The 14,242-nt window shown below is 38.0% G+C and overlaps 1 protein-coding gene across 5 annotated transcripts in view; it reads right to left on the reverse strand.

Annotated features, from left to right (window-relative positions):
• The window catches only part of MLLT6 (MLLT6, PHD finger containing), a 108,101-nt gene that overhangs the window by 19,936 nt on the left and 73,923 nt on the right, over positions 1–14,242 (reverse strand). For 4 of the 5 annotated variants that reach the window (XR_003375047.2, XM_026710836.2, XM_026710840.2 and 1 more), the window contains exons 9-10: positions 11,449–11,626; positions 9,422–10,021 (exon numbers count right to left, since the gene is read on the reverse strand). Coding sequence is in view for 4 of the 5 variants with exons in the window: in XM_026710836.2 (XP_026566621.1) it covers positions 9,422–10,021; positions 11,449–11,626 (778 nt within the window). In the remaining variant the exon portion in view is untranslated. The remainder of the gene's footprint in view (positions 1–9,421; positions 10,022–11,448; positions 11,627–14,242) is intronic. The other variant, XM_026710839.2, reaches the window with a different exon arrangement.

The following is a 14,242-nucleotide window of genomic DNA, read 5'->3' on the forward strand; positions in this document are numbered from 1 at the left end:
TATTTAAAAAATAAAACCTAGATGATATGAATAAAATACTATAAAGATCCAATTACTGAGCCCTAACTAAAAAGATGGGGAGGGAGGAGAGAATAGGATAAGAAAGAGGGGAGGTGGCATCTGTTATGATTCTATCGGTCACTTCTAATGTTCCGTAGTTGGCTTATTGTGTATTTGGGACCTAAGAACAACATTGTATTGCCCTATGTAGCATTACTCCGTATAAATTTCTCTAAAATACAAATGCTGTTGTATTTCTCAGTTATCAAGGACTTTGTGATTTGACTTTTGATGTACAGACCCTTTTTCTTCTTCACTGTCTCTTCCCATTTTTTAAAAAAATTATTATGCCTTTTAGCAAATAAGCCTACTGAGTGTGATTGACTACAGTGATGAAGTGTTTCTGAAGCTGTTTGAATAATAGGTAGATACACATTACCACGATTTAGGATCATATTGCTTTTCAGATATTGCTGGAAAACATTCAGCATCTCTAACAATAGTATTGATCAGGTGCTATGGGAAAGTCGTATGATCTCCACTTAGTCCGTAGATTAACAAACTGACATTTAGGACAGTACTCACGACATCACTACCACAAATTATAACTCTTAATAATATGAAATATCAAATAAGATTGATAGTCTTGAGACTGAATGGAAACCCTCTTTTGCTTTTACCATTCCTAATTAGCTGTCTCTTTGATTAAGATCAGAACAAAATTATTCTGCAAGTATGAGTCAAAAATAAGATGTATATACTGCCGATTGACCATTCAAGATATCACTAAGAATGATGAACGTCTCCAGGTAGTTTTCCCAAATAAAGGAAAACGTGCAGTATAGGATGTGATTATTATTTGTACACACAATGTGTTATCACTAAAATCTAGCCTATTTTCTCCTTTGTTGCTGAGCTTTGTTGATGTGAATCATTCCATGACAAAATAATGCTATTCTGATGACTTCACCTTTTGCCACAAATTTGACTTCACATGGTTTATCAGCAAGACAATCCCATATTTTAAAATTAGAATACAGCAATTCATCTAGTGACCGTTCAAAATTACAATGGTGCCTAAAGAGTGACTTATGGCCATTTTTGACACTTATGACTGTTGTAGTGTCCCCATGATCACATGATCAAAATCTGGATGCTTGACAACTGGTTCATATTTATGATAGATGCAGTGTCCTGGGGTTACATGATCAACTTTGCGACCTTCTGACAAGCAAAGTCAATGGGGAAGCCAGATTCACTTAACACTTCAGTGGTGGGATTCAAATTTTTTTTACTACCGATTCTGTGGGCATGGCTTGGTGGGCATGGCTTGGAGGGCGTGGCAGGGGAAGGATACTGCAAAACCCCCATTTCCACCCCACCCCACCCCACTAACCAGCTCCTGTGCAGGGCACCAAAAGAAGACACAGCTGATCAGCTGGGACTTGGGAGGCAGAGAATAGATGGGTTTGGCAGGGCCAGTCAGAGGTGGGATTTTCCGGTTCTCTGACCTACTCAAAATTTCCACTACCAGTTCTCCAGAACTGGTCAGAACCTGCTGAATGCCACCTCTGCAACACTTCACTTACTATCTTAACAACTGCAGTGATTCACTTAACAACCATGGCCAGAAAACTCATAAAGTGGGGGGGGGGATTCATTTAACAACTGTCTTACTTAACAACATAAATTTGGGGCTTAGTTTTCCTAAGTCAAGAACTATCTGCATAGGAAACTGCCTTACAGCAAGGTCAGACCAGTTTCTCCAGCGATCTACAACTCTTCAGGATTTCAAAGTTTCTCCCAGTCCCACCTGGAGATGCCAGGAATGAGCCCTTTTGAATGAAAAGCACACACTGAGTTAAAAGGCCTTCCCTTCATCTTGGAAAAACTGGCTAAAATTCCATAGTCCATATGAGCTTTTTCTTTTTTTTTTAGCAAAGATGGGGAGAAGTATATATATACTAGCTTAATACCCGTACTTCACTATGAAACGATGTGGTTGGGCTTAATTTGGGGGGAGGAAAATAAGGGGAGGGGAGTCTGCCCCTGCCTATCAGGATCCATTGGTATTCATCTGGCTAGCATCCTGTCAGTGTGTGAGAGAATTGAGGGCTGTTTGGAAACTGAAACATTATTTGCTGTGTGAGCAAGAAGACAGCAAGGAGCCTGGGCATGGCTTAGCTCAACTGTTCTGTACTAAAACTGCTTGGTGCTGTGAAACTAAAACTGAATTTGAAACTCCTCTCCTCTGCTTGTTTTGCATTTAGAACAGATTTCTTTTCAGATGGAGAGGTGGAATAGAACTCCTTAGCACCAGAGCGTGTTAATAACAATATATAAAATACTAATGCTCTGATGGTCATTTCAAAAAATCTTTTCTGAGCACCTAGAAGCCAAGAGGAACACACGTGCCAAATTTCAAGTTTGTAGGCTTTATGGTTCTGGAGATTTTGTGATGATGCGTGAATGGTATTTTTTAAAAAATGCAACTTTTTTTTTTTAAAGTTGGTTTTTAAAAAAATCAGTAGATGTAATACAATTATTTGAGTTGTAAACTTCACAAAAGTTCTGGAAATTTCATGTTCATCTTTGAAATTGCATTTTCTGTATCTGTTTGCACTTTAATTAAAAATACTTATCATTTCAATAATACTGGTTACTTAGCAGCTTGAATAGCAGGGTTATTCAGACAGATACTGTATGTCTAATTTTGAGAAATTACACCTTAGGTTTGCTGCTTCTTTTTCAATGCTAAGAAGTAAGAACATTTTTTTCCGGCTATGGCCTGAAAGGTTAAAATTCAAGAAAGCTCTCTAAATTTTAAAACAATCTGAAATCAGTGATGGACTAATGAAAAAAAAAAGTTGGATGAGACAGAGGTTCTCCTGGTCAGACAAATAACAAATCAAAGAAATTCCAGATTTTCCATGTTTTTCTTCCACCATGGAATGCAATTTAAGAGTTCTTCTATCTTCTTAAGATGCTGTCGAGTTTTTGCAGATTTTGAGAAGCTGAACTATTAGTTCTTGGCAGGAGCACTTGTGGGGGTGGAAGAAATAATGGAATGGTGTGTGGCGATGGTGTGATCCAAATCACAAGCTGTATATACAAAAGGTTGAGTTTTGTATTTTGAGACACGCACCATCATTTTTTGGCTTATCCTAGGTACAACGGTGGGATTCAAAAAATTTTACCACCGGTTCTGTGGGCATGGTGTGGCTTGGTGGGTGTGGCTTGGTGGGCATGGTGGAGGAAGGATACTGTAAAATCTCCATTCCCTCTCCACTCCAGGGGAAGGTTACTGCAAAATCCCATTCCCTCCCCACCCCGCTAACTTGCTTTCCAGCTCCATTCTCCTTTGTTGCAGGGCAACAAAAGAAGACCCAGCCAATCAGTTGGGACTCAAGAGGCAGAGAATAGATGGGGGTGGGGCCAGTCAGACTACTGCCAGTTCTCCAGACTACTCAAAATTTCCACTACTGGTTCTCCAGAACTGGTCAGAACCTGCTGAATACCACCTCTGCCTAGGTATATATGGATATTTGCTTGATTTCTGCTCTTGGAAATGTGATCAAGACCATTTTACAGCCTCTTGTATGTAGCTGAGGGAGAGCAATTGCTCATTGGCAGAGATTCCTTCTTTAAAGCTCCCGTAATTCCTCCCCTCCAGCTAAAGTGCTCTGGGGGCCTTGCAATTTTTGTCTCCTCCCTGTTCCTCAGTTGCTCCAAAGGCAGTTTTTCCACCTCAAGGTATTGATTAAGATTGTTGAAAACTTTTTTCCTCATCATAAAAATAAATGAGGTTAAAAAATTAAAGGAGATTACTGTACTGGCCACTTTTTGTGTGGATGGTTCTAGATGGCTTAGTAAGAAGACGAAACCCAGCAGGGAAGTCCTGGGAAAAAGCTCCTTGGTGTACCCTATTTTTCTCAAATGAGGGAGACTAAGGCCTGAACATGCTTCTTTTCCATCATGATGAGTAGAAAAAGAAAATTGAGGAACAAGGTCAGAATCTACATGAAAGTGCCCTTAAATGCATCTGACAGCTTATCATTAAGCTCCCCCCCCCCTGTTCTTCTCTTTTTCTCTTCCCCCTCCCACTTTCTCCCACCCACCCACCCACCCACCTATCCATACATCTCTCTCACACCCTTCTAGAGCTTCATAAATTGCACCGGTACTAAAGTATAATCAGCTTCGATTTCTTTCCACTATATATCTCTCTAAAGCCAAACAATACAGGATAAACTCTATAATTCTGTCTAAAACTACTTTTCCCACAACTTTTATGGCTGTCGTACATTTTATCTGCCTACACTTCCAGGATCACATTTTAGTGATTATAAAAACAAATATATTTTTAAAAAAATAGATATAAAGGTTTTTTTAAATGATATCCCTTTACTAAGTATGTATGAAAAATATCTACAACTATTTATTTATTGGCTAAACTCCCCTGGATGTAGCCTTTCTTAAAAATGGCATAAAAGTACCTTTCAGAAAAAATAGGGACTAGCTCTTTCTAATTTATAAAAGTTGAGGATCTTATCTATGGTTCATTCATGGATACCAACTATACTTTTACTCCATCTTACAGACATCCATACTAAGAATTTGCTATCTAAAGAACTAAAGGCTGAGGTATGCATGGCTCCCATTTTCATTGAAAACTGAAAAAATGAGTTAGGCTGCAGCTGAAAAATTCAAATGTAATTTACCACCCTCTTTTTCCAATATTTTTTATTTATTTATTTAAATAAAAATAAAATATTGGAAAAAGAGGGTGGTAAATTTACCACCCTCTTTTTCCAATATATAGCTGTCTTCCTGTTCTACCTGCTCAATGTGGAAAGACAATGTTTGATTACAGAATGTTTAGGATAGGAAGAAGCTGTGATTAACTACATTCAAATCATATAAACTCCAAGTTGATTTCATACCTTCCAAAATAAAATTTCCTTTTCTCTAGCAGAAGGTTGGGGAAGCAGCCACCACTCTTGTCTTTTTTTTCTGTAAACCCTACATACAAAAAATCTTGAACACGGATGTTAAACCAGTGATAGCAGAAATAAGTAATTGCTCTCTTGGGCCCAGGAGCCAGGATAAAATGAGAATTTTATGTGTTGGCAGGGGATGCCTGAAGATAGTTCTGAATTGCAGCTTTCAGCATCCATACTATGAGCTCAAATATATAGGGATTATGTGAATTGGGGTTCCCTACAGACATAGCTTGCCACTGCCTCCTTCCTAGGAAACGTGACTGCTCCAAAGACACCCAGTTGGGTTTATGTTTAAGGCAGGACTAGAAATCATGGTCTCATGATTCTAATCTATGCCTTAACCATCACACCGAGACAGCTCTCTTATATATAGAATCATAACTTTATAGATTCAACCCATCCAGCAACAATTTTATGAAGGAAATAAACAAGGGTACTGGCTAAAAAGAAACCCAATTCCCGCATTTTTACTAGATTACTTACACTATGGAAGAGAGATCACTACATTCTCTTGTACCTTATGCCTATAGATTCAATCAACCATCCCAGTTATTATAACCCACCTGTTCAGGTATCTTAACTAAGATTGAGACTATTAATATTTCTTCTTAAGCACCTTCCACACCACCTTCTTTGCTCTGCCTGCTCAGATTTGAAATAACTCTCCATTAATATTCTGCCCATACAAATGGCTGCTGCCTACGCAGCAAACTATGCAGGGCATTAAAAAAGTAGAAAGAGGATGACAAGAATTTGGCAAGCAGAAAAGCATCTGCCCTATCCCCACTTTCATTTAAATGGATCCTGGCATTCTCATGGTATCTGTCTAATTAAGAGTGCAAGTTTGGATGCTACTTCAAATGCAATGTCCTGCATGCAACAAATAGGGTTTAAAAATAAGCCTTGGCCTACAGTTTCAGTCATCTGAGAACTTGAAGATTCTGCACTCAGAGATCAGTGTAATGTATGTCAAAAATCAGGACTGTGGTTGTCAGGCAGACTCACCAGACATAAAAAGCCTCCCTTTCTTTGAACACAATAGAGGGAGGGAAAAGAAGGGTGGGTGGGAAGAAATCTATTGCCAGAGGCTGAGATTATAGAAGGCTTGTGGTTTGTAACAACTCCGCCCTGAAAAATAATTACATCCTGAATTCTCTCTCCTTTTCTTCCTTGGCTCCTCCCCTGCCCTGAAGTAGAGAAATTAAAAGACTGCAGTCACTAGGAAACCAGAAAGATGCTAACGTCCAACTCTTCCCACCTCCCTTTTTCCTTCTTCTTCTTTCTTCTTTCTACTTACTGTGACCTGAATAGAAGTGTTTGAGAGCAAGCCAGATATCGGCAAAGCAGCTGCCAAGTAAGCGAGCCATAACATGCTCTGCCTTGGGGTTCTCTACTCTTAACCCTTTCTTGCAAAGTTCACAAGTAATTATCCTAAGAAAAAGTCCATTACCTGAATGATTTTTTTCCTCCTGTGTTGCTTTTTTTTTAGCTTCTCAAGGATCAAGAACACATGCAATTTCAACTTATGTAGAGATGCCAGAGAAGCAGAAGGCATTGCTTCAAAAAGATTAACAGCAGTCATATCAACTGGGCTGCAATCTTTATATAGGTGTACTTGGCAGCCAGACCACTGAGACAAAGGAAGAAATTGAGTGCATTGGATTTTGCTGTCTGGCTTCTTTCTAATGAGTTGTGCATGTTCAGATTCTACAAAAACAACAGAAAACTGGCAATGGAGCATAAATGAGGCTGCTTTTGAGAATCTTAGCTAATTTTTAAAAAAATAAAACTAGTACCAGCCAATTAATAAAAAGCTTTAAATAAATAATAACATCACATATAAATATATTTTATCCTACAGTGATACTTCAAAAGTATTATTAGGTAATCTTTTGAAATAGGATTATCATTTGAATGAGAAATTAGTCAGGTGTTTAAATCAATGAGATGATAAACAAGTGTTAGTGTGGGTGGTCTTGTCTGATTTAAAGAACAAAATTCTGGGTAATATATTCAGTATTTAAGTTTGATAGTCACAACACAAATGTGTGGAAGTATATCATGGCTTGAACAAAGGAGATTCCTGAGAACCTCTGAAAAACAATTGTTGATGTTCACCAGGTTAATACGGTTTTAAAGAGTGTGAAATCCAATAGTCCACAGATTATGTACAATGAAGGCTATTCAATGCCACATTCCCAAGAATCAACCAAGATCACATCAAAAAGAAAGTGTATAACAGCGGTTGCCAACAGATGGGCTGCGGCCCACTAGTGGTCTGCGAGAAAATTTTGATGGTCCGCAGAGAAATGTCACCCTCAGAGCACCCCCCAAAGCAATTAATCTAGGCTGCGTGGGAACACAAGGCTGTGCTGCACACATGGCCCATGGGAACCCACCCCACGCACTCACTCCTTACCTGGCAAACTTGCCTGCTAAGTTGCTTTTTTCCCCCGATCATCAGCTGTTCTGCTGTGCCAGGAGATTTAGATTAGCTAGAAAGCAGGAAATTGTTTCATTTCTTGCTTTCTAGCTAGTCTTTAGATCTTCAGCTCTGCTTTTAAGCAGAGCTGAACCTTCCTTAGGATTGAAGGTTCTATTATTCAGTGCAGACTCATGGCAAGCAAATTTTATGTGACAGACTCAGGTAGCCAATGGCAGATAGATAATTTCTGAATGATTCTGTGAGCAACTCCATCTGCCTGCCTGCTTTGCCTGATTTTAGGTAAAAGTTGCTTTTTTTATAAAAAAAATCAATATTTACATAAATATTTATATTTACATACAAGCCATGCCCAGCCAGTCACATGACCACCAAGCCACAGCCACAAATTAGGCCACGCCCACATAACAGATTGTTAAGAAATTTGAATACCACCCCTGGCTCCGTGTGTTTGTGTGTGTGTCTGTGTGTCTGTGTGTGTGTGTGTGTGAGAGAGAGAGAGAGAGAAACAGACAGACAGACAGACGGGGGGGGGGGAAGAGAGGTTAGATCAGATAGATCAGATTTCTCTCTCCCTTCCTCCCTCCCTCTCTCTCTCTCCCACCAACGTCAGTAAGCCACCGTCAGTCAAAATTCATATTAGTGGTCCCCATTATTTAAAATCATGAGTTTGGTGGTCCCTGAGGTCCAAAAGGTTGGCGAACCCTGGTATATAATACTTTGGGAAGCTTCAAACAAAGGTGTGCGTGACAGGGTTGCAAGGAGAAAATCACTATTCTTCAAAAAGAACCTTGTTCTCCATCTACAATTAGTAAAACCACATGAGTAATTCAGAGGATTGGAAGAAAATTCTATGCACCACTGACATCAAAGAAGAACTTTTTTGGCTTGAATTAAAATGGTCATGTTTGGCAGAAGAACCTTATCCAACTTGTGAAACATGGCTAATAGTTTGATATTAACTTCCTTTCATTAAAAAAAAATAGGCTGAGGCGACACTTTGTTTGCTTTTGGTGTGGATGGCTTCAAATATGGTGTGGTGTTGGGAAGTCAAGCAGAGCATTGTAGATATGGCAATGTACAGCATATTGTACACTTGGCTAACTTCTGTTCATCATCTCCTCCTGAGTTTTGTCAAGTGAGAAAAGCTGGGTGAACCTGAGGGATCTATAAACTGTGAAAATCTAAGGGATCTATACATTTCATTCAGATAAGATCCCTTCCCTTTTCAAGCTACTTCACACCAGTAATTGTGTTTGGAACACATCTTAGAATTATGTGATTGCCTAGCAAACAGATAGCCCTGATTAATAAGCCTAGAAACAAACAATCCAGGTTAGATGAGTTAATAGACATGAACAATAACCAATACAACTGAGGAACTTTGAAGAGTCAGATCTAGGAAAAAGGAAAAGCAGCACATCACAATTTATAAGACACAGATAATTCTTATTTCATGCATTGTGTGTATAAACTTGCTTTTTTCTATTATTTTCAGTATTCAAGGGGAATAGGGATATATGATTGTGACATCATGGGCTACGGCAAGTTTCCCTCAGTTTTAGAGGTGTGATGGAGTTACAAGAACAGTAAGTGATACCGAAAGCACAGCAGTGTCTGGGAAATTACAAACCAATTAAGAAACTAAGATGATTTTGTGCTGGCAGAAACATAGCACTCCTGAGATTAAATCACTATTTGCTAGATTCATATAATAATTTGAGCTACAAATTGAGTTTTAAAAAGCTGGGTTCACACGTGAGCCAAGGCTGAACAACCACATTATGGATTAACATATTTTCCCAATCATCTTGCTTTTAATAAGAGTTTCTCAAACCAGGGTCAACCTGGAGGAGGAAAAAAAATCCTAGTAAATATATCATTGCATCATCTCTTATCTCATCAAACAAGTCCTTGAATCAACCAAAACATGTAGCAACCTGGCCAGAGGCCACAGGAGGAGCATGTTACCTACCTGATCCCATAAGTGGTGATTCTAGACTGAGGCTCGGAAGGGTGGATCCATGGCTGAATGAACGTGAAGACCCACTGATGCTGGAGCTGGCCAGGGATCCCCCAGAGAAAGGCAAAGAAGAGGCAGCTGGAGTCCCAGCCAGTTGGGTACCGGGCACTTCTTTATTCTTGCTACCCTTGGGCCTTCCTGGTCCATGCTTGCTTTTCTTATTGGCCTTGTGCTTTTTTTCTTTCAGGACTTCTACTTCTTCCCCACTAAGAGATGGCATGCGCTTGTGGCTGCTGCCACTGCTGACTCCACCACTCCCACTTGGGGTGCCACCAATAGAGTTGGAGGTCTTGTAGTCCACAGGGGAAGCATCCCGTCCCCTCTGCTGACTCACGGCTGAGGTGGAGAAACGCATGATGGAGCCAAAACCTGAAAAGATCACCTTCTGCTCAAAGACATCACTCTTCTGCCCTTCAGACAATGGAGAGCAGTGAGCGGAAGACGAGGATGAAGAGATAGGCTTGTGGTATTTCTCCTCCTCAGGCTGCTGCTGTTCAAGCTTTGGAAAGGTTACAAAATCCTGGGAGAAGGGCAAGGAGCTGCATGAGGTACCTGAAAGAGGACCAAGCAGAATCCTGAAATCTACAGCAAGCTGACAGGAGATGTTTTAGCTGCACCTCTCACATGTATCTCATCTTGCACTTTATAAAGTAAAAGATGGCAAACAGCTCCCTGTCTGCTCATCACAATTAAATCAATTAAAAGTTACAATTAAAAGATTGAAACTACCTAATTCCTCATTACATTACTAAACTAAAAATTAGCTTTTGTAAAGTAATTGCACGCATTTGCATTCATGGGCCTTGTCACCCTTATCTCCATTATGTATAATAAATAAACTGTTATCTTGAAGTGATCTAATAATATATTTGGCCACATTTTACTATTTACGTACAGGCAATCCTCATTTAGTGGCCGTTTGCAGTTACAACAGTGATGAAAAAGTAATCTCTGGATCTTTGTATTTATATGACTTTTGTGGGTCTATAAAGCAAAAGAAAACTGAACTAAGATTATAAGCATGGTTACAGTTTCATTTAATGATTGCTTCATTGAACGACTGAGTTGCTAATCCCTAAACAAGGATTACTTGTAGTAGATATAGAAAATGTTTGGGATTAGTGGGAAATGTTAGATGTGGGTCTTACTATACCATTTTTATGGTATCAAACTAAATGTATATACTATGTCAGTTAAATATTATCTTATTCTAGGTTCACCATGAGGAGGAATAATTGGACTTTTAAATGCACATTGCATTTTTGTTGCATATAATATGATATATTGTAATATGTACCATATTAGTCTTAGCCTTAGTTACTTAATTAAATTACTAATGCTGCTACTACTTATATAACACTTATTATCTCTGTTTCATAGATAAAGAGAGAGCAATAATCACTTGCCTAAAGCCACTAATTAGAGCAATGGATCTTGATCCACACTATCAATACACTATCAATGGTCAAATAAAGGAGACTGGCAATCAAGGACCCAATTGTCTAAATAAATGAAAAAAAGTCAAATACAGTTGAATTACATAATTGATACAGGTTGTATTTCCTTTTCTTGTATCATCCGTCTGTATTCTGATAGTCATCAGAGATAGGAAAAAACTTTGCAAGATATAGAAATCTGATTATCCACTGATCAGCTCTACTTCGTTCATTTGAATATATGAAAATTTACTGGGACTACCAACAATCCCTGAAAGCCTAACTTTGTATCTGTAAGAGTTAGAACATTTGGGAGGGAAAAAAAAGAAAACTTGCTTGGACTTACTTCTGGTCAATATACAGCAGGAAGAGAATTAATAACAGGCCTCCTCCTTAAGAGAAGCCAAGGGTACTGTAAAATAGTAAAGATTTATCTACCATTCAGAAGACTTGCCCACTTACCATTCAATAAATCCTGTCTAATTCAGCATGTTAGTCTAATACCTCCCCTTCCCATTTTTCCTATTTCTTTCTGTTCTTCACCTGCTGGTGGAAATGTTACACTGGATGAGGATGAGCCAAAACCTATTGAACTTTTCCCACTTCCAGACTTCTTGGTTTTGTGGCTTGTGCCATGGCTTGAAGATCTTTTGCCTTTCACCTCCGACCTGGTGATCTCTGAGGATTCTTTACTGCTCTCGTGGTGGTTGGTGGAACTCTGCTGAAATATGAACAAATAGGGGAATTAGGAGGTTGTGTGTTGAAGGTTTCTTTCACATCCGTTACTGCATGGCCTATTTTATATTTCAAAAATATTTACTCAGAAGGTCTAAAAAGAGGCAATGATCTGCATCACCAAAAGATAGAAATTGTTTCTCATTCTGGATCCTGGCTGAAAAATATGTTTTTCTCCATGGATGCATATATTTTAAAACTCAAATTAGGACCTGCCAGAAAAAGGCATGTTAGCCTTTGCTTAAAATGAGTCCATCGTTATCTGAAGCATTTCACCCCACTGTCATAAAGCTCTTACTTTTGGCCAAATATTCCTAGTGCCAAGTCCAGATGCATTTTTGAATGTTGCCAAGAATCACCTTAATAAGATGGAAAGGGTTTTTTTTTTAATATTAATGGCTTTAAAAAATAAATCTTATCATTTGAACCCTATGGATTCAATTCCATAAAAATAAAATTTATTCCACAGAAGCATTTAGAAATTCTCAGAATTTTAATATCAAATAATCTGGAGGATGCCATTGTGAAGTTAAGAGATGATGAATTTAAACAAGGTTAATAATACATAGCCTTATAATAATCATTTACAAAAAAACAAAACACTCATACAACAATCTCTTTTTCTCTTTCAAATTTATATAGTATAACCATATCAACTGCAGATAAAATAACATTAAAATTAACCCTATAATCATCCAGAAGCAGCATAAATCAAGCGTATTTATAGGATTTGCCTACAAATATGTAAATACACCCGGCAGGTTGAAAAACTGAAAAGAAGAATAAGTTCTCCAATCTGTTTTTAACATGTTATATATGTTTCATGTTTTTTCTTTCTGTTTTCCTCCCTCCCTAAAACTGGTCTCTGAAAGATTTCTCACCTGTATCAGACGGTATCTTCAAGCAAAACTTCTAAATTATCTTATTCCTATATGGTTAATGCAATTAATATTTTATGTTTAATATTTTATGTCCATGTTCCCATGTCCTTGGGCATTTTTTATTTCTTTTAAGCAAAAATTCAAACAATCAAACTTTTCTCTCCCTATTTTATTTTTGAGCTGCTGCTCAAGCACCCATATCAGCATTAATGTAAAATTATATAATACTGAATTGCCAGGGAAACTTGGATTTTACTGTTCCAGAGGTTATAACCAATACAAACATTGTTTTACTATTCCTTCAGGATTATTTCAGTAGTTCCTATTCAAGTTTCCTAATTGAATAAGGGATCATACTTCATAATATTTTTCTAGATCATTTTACCCTCACACATTTTGTGATATACAACTGGGAGCAATTTATCAGCTGATTTACAAACGGTTTTGCAGCTCTCCAAGCAAACAACAACGTTTGCAAAAACTCGGAGAAGAAGCTTTAAAAGGACTCCATGAAACAATGAATGACAGTAAGGAGGAAGGTGGAAGACCCATAGTAAAGCCAAAAGTACACCTTAGGTGCTCTGCAACAGATATTGCAATTATACATTAAAATGAGAGATAATCCTGCATGGGTAATTTACTTGGGTGATATCATTTTGAGGAGACAATCTCTCTCATTCCGCTCTCTATATATTACACTAATTGTGTACAATCATATTATTAATTGAATAAAAATTTACTGAATTTTCTCTATCATGTCATTTTCTATGCAATCAGTTCTGTGCTATATGCATCCCAGATGAGTACATGAAAAGCAGAGCTTGAAAATCCTGAAGTTCTATAAATTTCTCCAAGAATATAACTCTTTGGATGAATACAGATAGTCCTTGACGTACAACCGTTTGTTTAATAACTGTTCACAGTTACAACAACACTGAAAAAAGTAACCTATGACCAGTTCTAACACTTATGACAGTTGTAGTATGTCCCAAAGTCACAAGATCAAGTTTCAGGTGCATGGCAACTGGCATGTATTTACGACTGTTGCAGAGTCCTGGAATCTTGGGATTATAATTTGCAACCTTCCTAGGGAGTTTCTCACAAAGTCAGTGGGGGAAGCCAGATTGCTTAACAATCACATGATTAATTCAGCAACTGTACTGATTTGTTTAACCACCATGACAAAAATGATTGTAAAATGGGACATGATTCACTTAATAACTGTCTTGCTTAGCAATGGAAATTTTGACTTTAATTGTGGTCATAAATTGAGGACTACCTGCAATCGACTGAGTTGATTTATAAATTCAGTTGGATCTGTAACAATCTCTTTGAGTCTTCACATCTGCTAAACATTGTAGAGGCCAATAGAATGGAAGGTAATGCAAGTATTCCTCAAAGAAGTGAAAACAAAGCAAAAACAAAAAAAACAACCTATCATCGCTCATCATCCATACATCAAGCTAATTCAGAAAACTGACCTTATTAATCACTCCCTTTCAGAGAGAAACACTGAGGGTTTCCTCCTTATCAGTACCTCTCTGCTAGTGTATATTGGACGCTACTTACAATACATGCAAAGTTATAGGAATGCAGAGAGGCACATGTTGCGGGTGGAAATAACTCAGAAACCACATCAAAGACCTTTTAAAATCCATAATGCCAAAAGATGACTGAAATAATAGTAATGTATTAATGCTGGGCCAAAATGTGACTCCAAA

Source organism: Pseudonaja textilis, chromosome Z (assembly GCF_049901715.1).
Source record: "Pseudonaja textilis isolate UNSWEBS1 chromosome Z, rPseTex1.2, whole genome shotgun sequence".
NCBI classification, from domain to species: domain Eukaryota; kingdom Metazoa; phylum Chordata; class Lepidosauria; order Squamata; family Elapidae; genus Pseudonaja; species Pseudonaja textilis.